Source organism: Pleurodeles waltl, chromosome 10, assembly GCF_031143425.1.
Source record: "Pleurodeles waltl isolate 20211129_DDA chromosome 10, aPleWal1.hap1.20221129, whole genome shotgun sequence".
Taxonomy (NCBI): domain Eukaryota; kingdom Metazoa; phylum Chordata; class Amphibia; order Caudata; family Salamandridae; genus Pleurodeles; species Pleurodeles waltl.
In genome coordinates, this window is record NC_090449.1 from 256,125,999 (window position 1) to 256,139,291 (window position 13,293).

A 13,293-nucleotide genomic window follows, 5' to 3' on the forward strand; every position below is an offset into this window, starting at 1 on the left:
TTCTGACAGTCCTGTTGTATGTCTTTTTGTTGTTTAATAAAAAGAATCCCCCCCCCCAAAAAAAAGCATGGGGGGCCTAATTCCATGGGCAGTCGTGGACCTTGTATCCTGTATGTCCAGCCATGGCCCAAATATCGATCCCACACATCCATTCATCCAGTTCGGGGGTGGGACGCGATCGAATGTCTTGCAATATCTTGCTTTTCAATTAACTCTGCAAGACACTGAACCTCATTGTGTTACATTGTATACACCTTTGGTAGTCAATGCCACTGTTTCTACTTAGACATTGCACAAGTGTGTATGTCGGTTTCAATGGGTTGGGCTTACCAATTTGTTGTGAATTATCACCATGTGTTAAATGTGACCTTTGATACTTGGTTAACATGAAATGAATTCATATTGTGAAAGTTTGTGTTTGGTCATGATGATTTTGACTTGCTTGCATACATAGTATATGAATATGTTGATTCTGATTGTTTACATTTATAATGGATATACAGAAATTCAAATGCATGCTCTTGTTAGTACTTAATAAAATGTCAGCTGTGTACTAAATGTTAACATTTCTAAAAGTCGTCTGTACTAACATTTTACTTATTTGTACTAAAATAGGCTTGCATCTTTTATGGTCTTGGTTAGTGTCAAATAAGGACTTGGAAAATAAATGATTGTGGATGTCTTAGACTTCTCAGAACAAAGTGGAAGATCCTGCAATGTAAATTTACCTTGTAGAGTGCCTGGCAGATCTGAAGTAGTCTCCATATGGATACTTCCTTGTGAACTACACATAGGGTTGGGTGAGACTCCTGTATTTGTCCCAGCTCTTTGGATCCACAGGCTAGCTACACTGTTCTGATGGCCAAAGGAAAAATAACCGGGGCAGCCAAAAATAATTTAGCTCACATCACATTGAGACTCTCGCTTGCACCATCTGCTGAACTGACCTTCAATTACTTCTCACACTGATTATGTCCGTGCTCGGTTCCATCGGTGGGAGATTATTTTCATTACTGGGTCCCCTCCCAGTTACAGAAGCCTCATCTGGATGACCATCTTTTCCTTGAGTAGGAATTAGATAAACAACCAACTTCTGCAAAGGACTTCTGTGCTACGATTGGTCTTTCCTACAGTGTTAACACATGCCTGGGTTCGAAGTCGGGTGTGTTTCTTGGTGGACTCTAGCACTTTTGCTATTTCTCTAGAGAGCTGCTTACTTTACCCATCTTCATTTACCAGTCCTTCTTGACAGCACATTTCCTCCCTGTACAGGTACTCTGTTCTCGCAGGACATATTAGATAGGACTGGTCTCCTTGATCCATAGATCACTGCCCTGGTCTGCTCCTCAGCTGCAGGGATTGGGTGTGGAAATGAGTATGGATTTATGAATTCATCCGTGTCTGCCTCTACACAAATTTCTTAATTTTCCATTTGTAAAGTATTAATTACTATTCACGAATCATTGCCAATTGCTATTCTGTGATGCAATTTTATGTGACTCTCAATATGTTTACAGCATGCCTTTGTATACACATATTTATGACCTAAAATGTGCACGTTTTGCAAATCACTTTTTCCATTTCATAAATCTTTACATAGTTTCTAAAGCATTGCAGTCTAATTTGTATCAATACATATGTTGTACAAGATCAAAGTCTCTAGAAGAGGGGTGGGTCTGCTGAGTCCCAAGTTGGCAATGTTTTGGGGGTATTCCTAATTGAGATCCTGTTCACTCATTTGCTCCCTCTTCTCCAGGTGACATAATACCACGTTGGTCGGAAAATAGCAGGGAAATAAAATATGGTCTGATCCTCTGAATGGTAAATTGCATCTCAACAGTGCCAGTGAGGCTCTCTGCCACCTTCTCCACCTTATGGGCCTACATGCAGTGCTGTGCTTCATGTAAATTTAGCATATTCATTGATGACACCCTGGGATATCTGCAAGCAAGAGTTGGGGTGCAACACGAGCTGGCAACCCTACCTGTGTTGCTGCAGTGTGCTGGCCCACAGACGAAGTGGAAGGTGTCCAAGGGAGGGCCACATGAGCAGTGGGTGTCATTGAGTCGCGGGCAGGTAGCTGATGGACCATGTCCTCTCCTCTACTCAGGACTCAGTATTCATCTCATCTGGTGACTTCACTCATTTCACAAAATATGTCTGTAGAGGGCCACGAGAAGCTGTTCCAGCAGTCCCTGGCTTGCCTCTAGAGAGCAGGAGCCATTTCCTGTGAGTCACCTGCAAAGGATGTTCCTCATTTCCTGGGGGCACCAACCACTGCCCACTATGGCTAAGAAAAAGAAGAGCAAGTAGGATTTATTTACACCCCGAAAACACACTGAAGGACTTATTAGTTTAGCCCGCTGGAAATCCAGAGCTGACAAAACAAATGAAAATAGTGCCCAGAACTCTCATCTGATGGTGCTCTATTGAGTCTTCAGTGAGAAGCATGGAGGAGAACGCGGAAGCTTGGTTGAGTAGGGTTTTAGTTGTTAAGCAGAAATTGGAAGGGGCTGAAAATAAAATGTTAGAACTAGAAGGGCAAGCAGTGTAAGTGGAGGCTAGCTTGGAAGATCTGAAGTCCTTTCACTCAACTGTGTTGCGTGACACTTAGAGAAAATTGAGGCACTGATTAACATTCGGATGGGCACCATCCTAGGGGACTGGGCATCATGGCTGAGATCTTCCCTTGTGCTCTCTGAGACAAGATGGTGGAGATGTTGACAGATGTGCTGGGGCTGCAGCTAATGCTTAGAATGAGCTTATTCTGAAGGGTTTTAGGTTTTAGACTATTCCTGAAACTGGGCAGATCTTAGGGAGGGACAGGAAGCATAGTAGTGGTGTGCTCCACACGTCGGACTGGAGGGAGTGAAATTTGAGTACCACAGTACTGAACTAAAATTTTAAATGAGAGATGCATTTGTTGTTTTCTCATGACCTAAATTTGAACACCTGGGCAAGTTAAATAACCTCTGTGGACACCTGGGCCCATATTTATACTTTTTGACGCAAAACTGCGCTAACGCAGTTTTGCGCCAAAAAAATGAGCGCCGGCTAACGCCATTCTGAAGCGCCATGCGGGCGCCGTATTTATTGAATGGCGTTAGCCGGCGTTAGCCGACCGGCGCTGCCTGTTGTGCGTGAAAAAAAACCACGTACACCAGGCAGCGCCGGCGTAGGGAAAAATGGCGTTTGGGCGTCCAAAAATGGGGCAAGTTAGGCTGAGGCAAAAAAATCGTCTTAACCCGATTTGCGCCATTTTTATTGGGCGCCCAGACGCCATTAACATGACTCCTGTCTTAGCAAAGACAGGAGTCATGCCCCCTTGCCCAATGGCCATGCCCAGGGGACTTCTGTCCCCTGGGCATGGTCATTGGGCATAGTGGCATATAGGGGGGCACAAATCAGGCCCCCCTATGCCAAAAATAAATAAATACTTACCACAACTTACCTTTTCTTCCCTGGGGTGGGTCCCTCCATCCTTGGGTGTCCTCCTGGGGTGGGCAAGGGTGGCAGGGGGTGTCCCTGGGGGCTTGGGAGGGCACCTCTGGGCTCATTCTGAGCCCACAGGTCCCTTAACGCCTGCCCTCACCCAGGCGCTAAAATCCGGCGCAAATGCGGGTTTTTTAGTCCCGCCCACTCCCGGGCGTCATTTTTGCCCGGGAGTATAAATCCGACGCAATAGCATCGGAGTCATTTTTTTAGACGGGAACGCCTACCTTGCATATCATTAACGCAAGGAAGGTGTTCATGCAAAAAAATGACGCTAACTCCATGAACTTTGGCGCTAGACGCGTCTAACGCCAAAGTATAAATATGGAGTTAGTTTTGCGTCGAATTTGCGTAGAAAAAAACGACGCAAATTCGGCGCAAACGGAGTATAAATATGCCCCCAAGTGAGCACTAGAGGCAAAGTGTGTGGTGGCTTCTGTTGACTTTCTTGTGTGTCCTCAAGTGGAGCACACTGTTAACTGTTATATAGTTTCTACTAAATATTGGGACTGCATATGAGGACGACAGAACTTCAGAATGTGGGAGAATAAGGGACTCATTACGAGTTTGGTGGGCCAACCATTTTATGTTAGTGCATGTTTGAAAAACAAAAAACAAAACAAGCATTTGGCAAAGCCAATAATTGTTACTTCATTATGACACCACACGTAAGCACATTCATTCACAACTGTTGTTTAAATGAGTTGCAAGCACAAGTTATGTGTAACACATTAAAGACCATCTTATTGGTTTTGCCAGTGCTGGGGAAAAGGGTGACACAAATGTATTATTTTTGTACAGCATGCATGTAGAGAATAAATGATTAAATGTGAAACAGTGTGATGATATAAAAGGGTCCCTCATCCATACCAGTGGACGCACTTCCTGGATGGCTGAATGATACTTCAATACAGGGAGGTGGGAAAGTAATAGCCATCTGGGTGGAGCCAAAGCGCACTCTATGTATACGTTTAATAAAAGGAAGCAAGAAGAATACTAGACCAGGGGTTCTTAACCCGTGGTTCGGGAACCCCCGGGGGTCTGCAAAGCCTACTGCAGGGACCCACAACTGCATATAAAATTTTTAAATATTAACATTATGAAAGTTTATATAAAGAAGAAAAAAGTACAACTGAACATTTTTAAAGGGTCCTGCAAATGTGAAGGAATCTGAAATTGGAGGATAACATTTAAACAAGTGTTCTCAGATTGGACAGGAGCAGTGCAAATCCATCAAGCATAATATAACATGGGCAATGAGTGGCCTCAATTAAATTTAGAAAATCTTCAATCTTCCTATTAAAATTTAGCTTTTTTGTTTATTTGTATGCAATTTAAATCAAATGCATCATCATTAGTGTATATTCTTTTATGATTGCTTGTTTGTATTTTTATGTGTATTGTTTTGCTGGCTAAATCATCAAAAATGTTAAGCCCGGGGTCCCTGGGTTCTAGTAATGATTAAGTGGGGGTCCACAGAAGTCAAAAGGTTAAGAACTACTTTTCTAGACCACTACACTGTCAAGACACACCTAAAAATGATTGTTTTCTATACACAATGCATGTCTGAAATAAAGAATTGAAACTGTGTCTGTGAAGTATAATTAAGTCTATTAAGTGTAACTTTGAGCTATAAAGTAGCCCATGAAGCATTACAATCTAAGCACTCAATAGGAGGCGGAATGATGTACTAAACAGCCAATAGCTTGAGATAGAAGTGAAATACTCCTTTGGGTGGAGCCAAAGCCCACTTTATTTATATTTAATAGAACTCGTAAGAATAGGTCTTACTAACTATAGCAATGACAATCAATGAGGACAGATCTATATATCTTTAGTCTTCTTTCTCTGTTACACCATGCAGTAGAAGAAAACGGTAATTCAAGGTTTCCGTCTTGAATGTCTGAATGGAGGTAAATGCATTTCCACTACTGAGTCAGAGAGTGAAGAGTTGCTCAATTACTTCACTTCCATCAGTCAAAATACTCTTTTGTAAATGCTGAATGATTTTAACAAGAACAGTAAAGGTTTGACAAAAATGAGAACTTTATTACTAATCCATTTTTTTAAATAAGTGTAATAATATTTTACAGTATTTGTATTTATACGGAAATCAGGAAAATTAGAAGCAACTTCACTATTACTGAATATGGGCAAATATTAGAAAAAATCCACATTATTTTTAAAATAAATATTAAAAACTCATGCCTTTAAAGAATATCTTTAGCTGCATATAGCTTCAAATCAATATAATACACAAACTGGCTTAATAGTGTCCCTTTTGTTGGTGTCCGTTTGCCTCCATGCAATGACCAGTATGTTTTTCCACGGACAGTAATTTCCAAGGAGTACTGTAGTCTCTTGGAATAATTATACGTGGCAAACATCATGTTCTCTGGTCAAATGCAACTCTTTGAGGTCGTTAATTGAATCTGCATGATGACTACTGGTCGCAGCTGTTTGAGGTAGCCGAGTTCTGATCAACTCTACTTGTTTGGTCGGCAAAAAATAAATTCCTCTGCTACTCTGTTCTAATTTGGTTGTCATCAAGTTCTGCTTTATGTGAAAACTTCAGCAAAGTTTCTGGATTTATTGAGTAATTATGTTGACCACGTCTATGTGTTCAGGCTGTCAAAGAAGTTACTGAGCATATCACAACTGCATCTCTTAGCATAACTGGGGTGAGGCTAAATGCAGATTACTCCTCTGTGGTGCTTCTACTGGCCATGTTTAGGTGTGTGGGCTCTCTACCGACTGTAAGTTTTATGCCTGTATGCCACCACTCACTGACTTCCCACACACGGTGGTGAGTATACAGGCACGTGAGACTAGTTAGGCAAGTGTTTCTACATTGTAGGCTAGTAGAACCACAAATGACTCCTAGTGAAGTGTTTTTGTGAATGAGAGTAGCCAGATTCTCTTTACACCATGCCTAGGTGTATGACTGCATGGAACAACACAGAAGTTTTGACATAACTAGTAGACTACAGCAAATGAGACCATGCAGAGAGATATGTAAGACAGTGTGGAGTATTCAAGAGGATGGACCAATGGAGTGTAGATGTGTGCAGAAAATCAGGGTGGTCAGAAGATCTTTACACTCTGTGTTGTTAAGAGGACCATGTGGCCAACAGCTCGTGACCAATCACAGAGCATAAAGACATGGGATTAACCAGCATCCTTTCACAATGTTCAGCCATATAAGATATGTTTGAGACTACTTAAAATCAGGGGAGTATGTGAGCAGGTGGGGCCAGAAAAATAATCCTTTTGGTGGTGAATCACAGTTACATGGGACATGCCAAAATGCCCTTTCCAGGGTAAAAATATGAGGAAATGTTGGAGATGTAGGAAATGTTGGGATGAACACTATAATTAATCTAATAAACAATTGGCACCTGGTACAGTCACTGGAAACCACCTGGGTCCCTTCATCTAAAGGATGTTTGAAATTTTGCTGGTGCAGTCACTGTCCATCAGTGTGTTGGATGTTAATCTTCCTCCATTCTAGCCGGGACAATCCACTGCACCTGAGTTCTCCACCATATTGCAAGGTTTCTCCACATGGGACGAGCTACCTTAAAGGGCGTGTACTCCGGCGGAATTTCCCTCAATGGCAGAATTTTCACTCCCATCTGTCAGCACAAGAAATTTCTTTCTCTCCCCCATGTTATGGTTCCAGAACTCACATATGAGGGCTCCACAGTATACTCAGTGTGTTTTCAAGCATCTTATGAACTCCATGCCTAGTTTTTAGAGAAGGCCTGCCAGCCTTTCTGCGGAAATACTGAAAGCAATTCCGTCACAAATGGTTGTGAACCAGCCTCTAGATCACCAGTCGATCGGCAATTTTGCAGCACAATTACTTCTGATCCATGGCAGGGTCGATTAAAGGGTCACATCCACCACTATGCTGTGTGGACAGAACATCAGACGTTTTTAGGTACATGTCCTGTTACCACCGTCTGCTAACTCAGCCTGTTAGTGTGCAATCACATGGAACCACCCAGGGACTGTTTCAACAGTGTAGCAATGTTTGATGTTCTGGAAAACAAAGGTACTCTCCACACCATACAGACATTTAAAATTCTCATTTTACAGCCCTAAGTATTTAAGAGCTGACTAAGAAAATAAGGGCACATTTCTCTCTAGTTTTATGTGTTCAAGGTAGTCTATTTCTTTTCATTGCAAGAGTATTTAGCCTAGCACATAAAATTCTCCTTATACAGCCCTTGAACTGATAAAGAGGTAACTACAAGAATATGAGCACATCTGCCTATAATTATATTTCTTCAAGGCAATGTATTTCTTCAATTTCTTCAATTACAAATGTATTTCGATGAGAATTTGATAATCCTTGAGAATAGGATCCAAATTTAAATGTCATTAATAATTGTTTGCTCCCTAGTCAATCTTAAGTGAACAGCAGTAGTATCTACAAAACACAAAGGTAACTGCTTGTGAATTACTGTACTCTGAAAAACATACAGTACATTCCAAACAAATATTGATTTGGGGCGGCATTTCCTGCTGTACAATATGATGTGACCATGTTTAGACCGATTAGTGCATATTTTCAAAGTCCTCACTTTTTAATAAATATTTGTATGTATCTTATATATTGGCGATGGTAAACAACGCAGCTCCTGTCCGCGTTACATGCTGAGTATCTGGTCTCCGCTGGACGCGGGGCGCTGGATCATGTTAACTCTGATCTCCGGATCTTGGATATCAAGGAGTGAAGAGTTTGGAACCAGAGAGCCAGGCTGTCTTGAGCGGAAGGAAGACATGGCTAGGGAAAGAGAAGCAAGTTAAAAAATTACAACTGCAGCTGTCACAAATAACACTCGGAGCAGACCAATTATCTGACAGCATATATCAATGCAGGCTGATAGTGGGTTTGAACCTATACGATCCATTCCATAGCCAACAAAATTCAAGACCTTGAACTGACCCATACAAAAAATATCCCTACACAAGAAACGTCTGACATCTAGAGCAAAGACAGCCTTACAGATACAGCCACGGCATTTTTCTTAAAAAGAGGGGATATTCAGAGACGTGTTGTCATTGGCATAGTGGGCCCTGGTGCAGGGCCCCAGCCTTTCAGGGGGCCTTGATAGGGCTCTGTTCTCCACACAGTCCTCCACTGATCACCTTGAACGATTTTTAAATACAGTTTCCTTTAATTTATTTTTTACATGGGTAATATGTGGGAGTCTGTTACAGATCTGTGCATAGATTTGTTGTGTTTATGTTTTTCAACACCATGCAACATCCATAAAATCCATAAAAAGGTAGTTTTACCTCAACACAGAACCTTACATAAGGGAAATTGCAGTGGATCACAGAGATTATTTGCAATAATATTAGTGACGTGCTGCTATATTACAATATTAAAAACACATATCACTATTCCTTAATATTAGAAGGAAACACATTTAGAATTTGGACTAGTTTACCTCTACAGTGTCAGTGACCGGGCCAAAGAGGGCATGAAAAAGCTGAAATTGGATTATATATTCAAAGCTGTTCCAAACAGGGCCCCTCAAAATCTGTTTGGTCCAGGAACCCATTCTTAAGCTATCTCTGGGGATATTCACCTACATTATAGGTTCTAATCTTTGACCCATGCTTCTTCTGGAAATGATATTGCTATAAATCAAGGGGCCTTCGGTTAACAATTGGAAACCTGACTATTCTCACCAGAGTCGGACTGGGACAGAAAATAGGCCCGGGCACCAAAATAAAAGGGTCCGCCATTAGTGAATTAATTAAATGTAGTCCTTGTTAGCAAATATGAGCAGTTTTTAACTGGTAAAAACATGCTGTAAAATAGTTTTGCGAGGTATGGCATATTGCATGGATTTGAGCTTGCTACAGGTGTTGTTTGTTTGAATATCAGGAAAATTAACAGCACTGCCTGCCTGACTGTAGGCTAGATTGATTCTCAATTTAATTCATAGTATTGAATGAAGGATCTCAGTAGCTGATACTTGAGGCTCATGGGCTGCAGCAGGTAAATGTGTGAAAAAGCATCTGCATTATGATCAATATATTTAATGACACTGAACATCAGCAAACCTTGAGGCGTTGCTCGGGAAAGGAAAATCTGTGCCACACTGGAGGGTTTCGGAACAGCATTGTGGAGCATCTCAGTAGCTCTAGTGGAAAGGTGAATGCCCATTTTTTTAAATAAATGGCATTAAATTGGTATTTGGCCGATTTCTAAGTGGTTCAAATTTACCATAGCTAAGGATAAGAAAAGGCGGTTCAAGCAATTGGCTTAGGATTACACAATTTGTTGAAGTGGGGAACCCAGTTGCTTTGGTTAAAGTAGCTATTATACCTCATTTCCCTACATAATGTGCATCAGTGCACCTCGGATAACAAGAGGATGCACCATGAGGGTAAAATAAATCCACTAGGCTGTCGGTATGACCCAGAGATTTGTGTAACATGCAGGCTAAAGAGAGTTCAAATGCTGGTGGAGACCGTATCTGCCTTTCCTCCTTCAGTGACCAATTAAATAAATACGATTGAGTTGAATAATAATGACATGTTATTTAGGTGACAAGAGACAATCTTATTTGTACTGTCTACTACATACGCAGTCCAATCGACCATTTTTGAAAACAAGGCCCTTTCTCTGAGAGGTAGATTTAAGTTGTGTGGTCAAAAGTCAAAGTCAACATATCTTTATTCGGTCTAAATTTAGACCATAAAAGTACAAAACAAAAAAAATGTAAGTCAATCAAAAAAACTAAGAAACAGGACAGATAAAATGTGCAAAATAGCAAATAATGTAAGCTATTACAGCCATTTTCTCAATATAGTTGTGCAAAAAAGCAAAAGGCCTTACAAATATGTTACCTATAGGCCAATGCAAACAGAATTAGACATCTTTGAACACAATTTTGGCAAAACCAACTCACAGTCAAATACATTCTGATTCTATTCACATAAAGTGCAGTGTGCATTTGGTTGAGCAATGGACATATGTACAGAAATAAAACAATCTTAAAATTCTAATTACCATAAGCCCTCTGTAGTTTTATGGCAGATCTAATAAAACTCACAACAGCATAACAAATTTCCAGTAAAGGAGTAGATTGCAAAAGTCTCAAACCATTTTTATATGATGAGAAATGCATTTTTTTTAAAATGGGCCAAAGAAAACGAGCATTACGTACAGAATATAATTTTTTTTTAAAAGCATAAAATGCGCCGTAGATTAGATTGAGGAATTATCACAGGGGCAACGTGAACAAGTGGTTGTTCTGGACCCAACCACTGGAAAGGCTACCAAATAATTAATTATATTAAGCCTCAACCTCGTTACATAAAACCTGTGCAGGGGGTTGGTTAACCATAACAAATATGTATTCACTCCTCTGATGTTCTCAAGCTGCATAAAATTCATCACGGAAACCATGTCAAGGGCCCTTACAATGCACCCTTCCTCCCTATGAGACAGAAAACATTCTTTGGTTTGAGGGCAAATCTCTCCAAAAAGGTCAAAAAGGGTATTCAAGCCAAGACCATAAAATTTACTTTTAACTATACCAACCAAGGGATGGCTTGCCACATGCCCGATTTTAGGCAATCTGCAGCCTTTGGTGTGGCCCAAATTTTTATCCATAACAACAGAGGGGCCAAACTCACGAGGTCCTCAATATAGTCTCGCCTGATTCAAAATGGAGAATCAAGCTAGCTGTATTTTGAGGTAGTGCCAACAGACGGGATAAAAACCTTTTCTCTACAACTTGGAGTCGCCCTGAAAGGGAGCAGCCTCACACGCCTGCACCATAGACTCCTCGAGAAATACATTTGCTTTTATACAATTGGATCAATTCCCTAATGGGTTTGCGACCAAGCTGGTTAGCAAATCTAAATAAAGCATCAGATGCTGCCCTCATTTTTAGTGCTCTTTGGATATTCAACTTCTCCCCAGACCCACAAACGTTGAACAGAATGCCCAAATAGCTAAAGAAAGGCACTTATATTACCTGGGTTTCTCCTATCTGAAAAGCCTTTGTTTTTGTAGATTTAGGACTACTGGTCAATATAAATGATTTTTGGAGGTTGACTTTAAGCTTTAATTTAGTCATAAAATCATAAAATGTGTTCAACAATTTTTCTAGGCCATTAGCAGTTAGTGCCAAGAGAATGGCATCATCTGCGTAAAGGAGGACCGGGACTCCTTGTGGGCCAAGGCGTGGGATGTCCAAACTATATGATTCTAAATGAGTACCTAAGGAATTGATGTATAATAAAAAATAAAAATGGGGCAAGGATACAACTTTGTCCTACACCTCTGGACACCCTGATTGGGCTGCCCTCTGCCACGGCTGCTGCTGGGAGGAAGGGTCGGATTTAAGGCCTCCCCGTGAGTCTAGTGTGGTCAAATGTGTACATGAGAGTTCTTAAAACCCCTAGTGGAGTGAGGTTTTGACTTCGGTGTACCTTTGGAGAGGCATCACTCAAGTGTATACATTTTGTGTGCAAACCAATGCACCTTCTTTGTAAATATAACTGTGCCTTTCCCTCATCACACAATTCCTAAAGCTATTTCAACATGTGTGTCCAAATTTGGGTAGCTTTATCAGAACATCACCAGTCAAGCTCTAAAAATAATTTGTACATTTGTTCTATTACTCTTGCCAAAGCATTTATTAAAACAATGAGAACAAATTACAAAAAGGGTAGCAAATCACGTCAGGTCATGCTACAGCAATACACATTAACCACCAAAAGATAAAAATGCAATACAACATAAACTTTCCCTGCAATATAAAGTAATACAATGTGTATCAATCACTTTCAAGAGCTACACAAAGGCTCTCTCTCTAGAAATCCAATGCAGATACAAATTATTCTGAGAACACCGGACTTGGGAAGAAAACAAAAAAGATGTGCAGCCAACTGGTCAAAAATAGAGCACTCAAGCAAGTCAAAACCAACAAAGTTTGTATGCCTAGTGAATGATAATAATACGTGCTCATCCAAAGCCTGACTTGAATTACACTACTATGAAAGTGAAAGGACATGAAGACAAAGCTTCTCAGTATTTTTAAAGTGCAAACGTGGGACAAGGTCAACAAAGCACTGTATATAAAACCATAAAGGGAACTTCAAGTTTGGAATGAGGAGGGCAAATACAATAACCAGGGATATAATGGCATGGGCAAAGTGAGCAACTGCTCACGGCCCCCTCCTTCCAATGGCAGTCCTATCTTTTTATGTGCAGAGACTCTGCAGTCATAAAGATACTACTCATAAAATACCTTTGTGAATGGCAAACAATTGTACACTTAGACTAAAGTGTAAATTTACCTTTGTGAATCAATCTAGGTTGCAACTTCTTCTGTGATGTGCCATATCTCTGAATTTTATGGTATTACATTGCGACCTAGAGTGAAAGCTAGGCAGAAGGACAAGAGTCACAGACTATTGGTCTTCGAAAAATATTTATTTCTATATTGTCATTTACTATGTACAGCTAACATCCAGAAATTAAATTTGCTTACTGCTCGTCACAGTAAATTCAATTTTAAATGGTTGTTGATAAAGATGTTCAGAGGACAAATTTAAGGGCATATTTATGAGCCCCTAGCACCACCTTGCACCACATTTGCGGCATTTATTTTGACGCAAATGTGGCGTTAAGGTGGCATTTCCCACACGCCATATTTACAAAGTGGTGCAATGCTTACATTGCACCACTTTGTAAACTCTTGTGCCACATTATGCCTGCACCAGACATAATGTATGCAAGGGGGCATTCACCCGTTAGGGGGG

The 13,293-nt window shown here is 40.7% G+C and overlaps 1 protein-coding gene across 2 annotated transcripts in view; it reads right to left on the minus strand.

The window, feature by feature from the left end:
* Positions 1-4,925: 4,925 nt before the first annotated feature.
* C10H16orf96 (chromosome 10 C16orf96 homolog) overlaps positions 4,926-13,293 on the minus strand; it is a 212,007-nt gene continuing 203,639 nt past the window's right edge. For both annotated transcript variants that reach the window (XM_069210372.1, XM_069210371.1), the window contains one exon: positions 4,926-8,284. In XM_069210372.1, the coding sequence (XP_069066473.1) occupies positions 8,148-8,284 (137 nt within the window). In that variant the 3' untranslated portion in view covers positions 4,926-8,147. The remainder of the gene's footprint in view (positions 8,285-13,293) is intronic.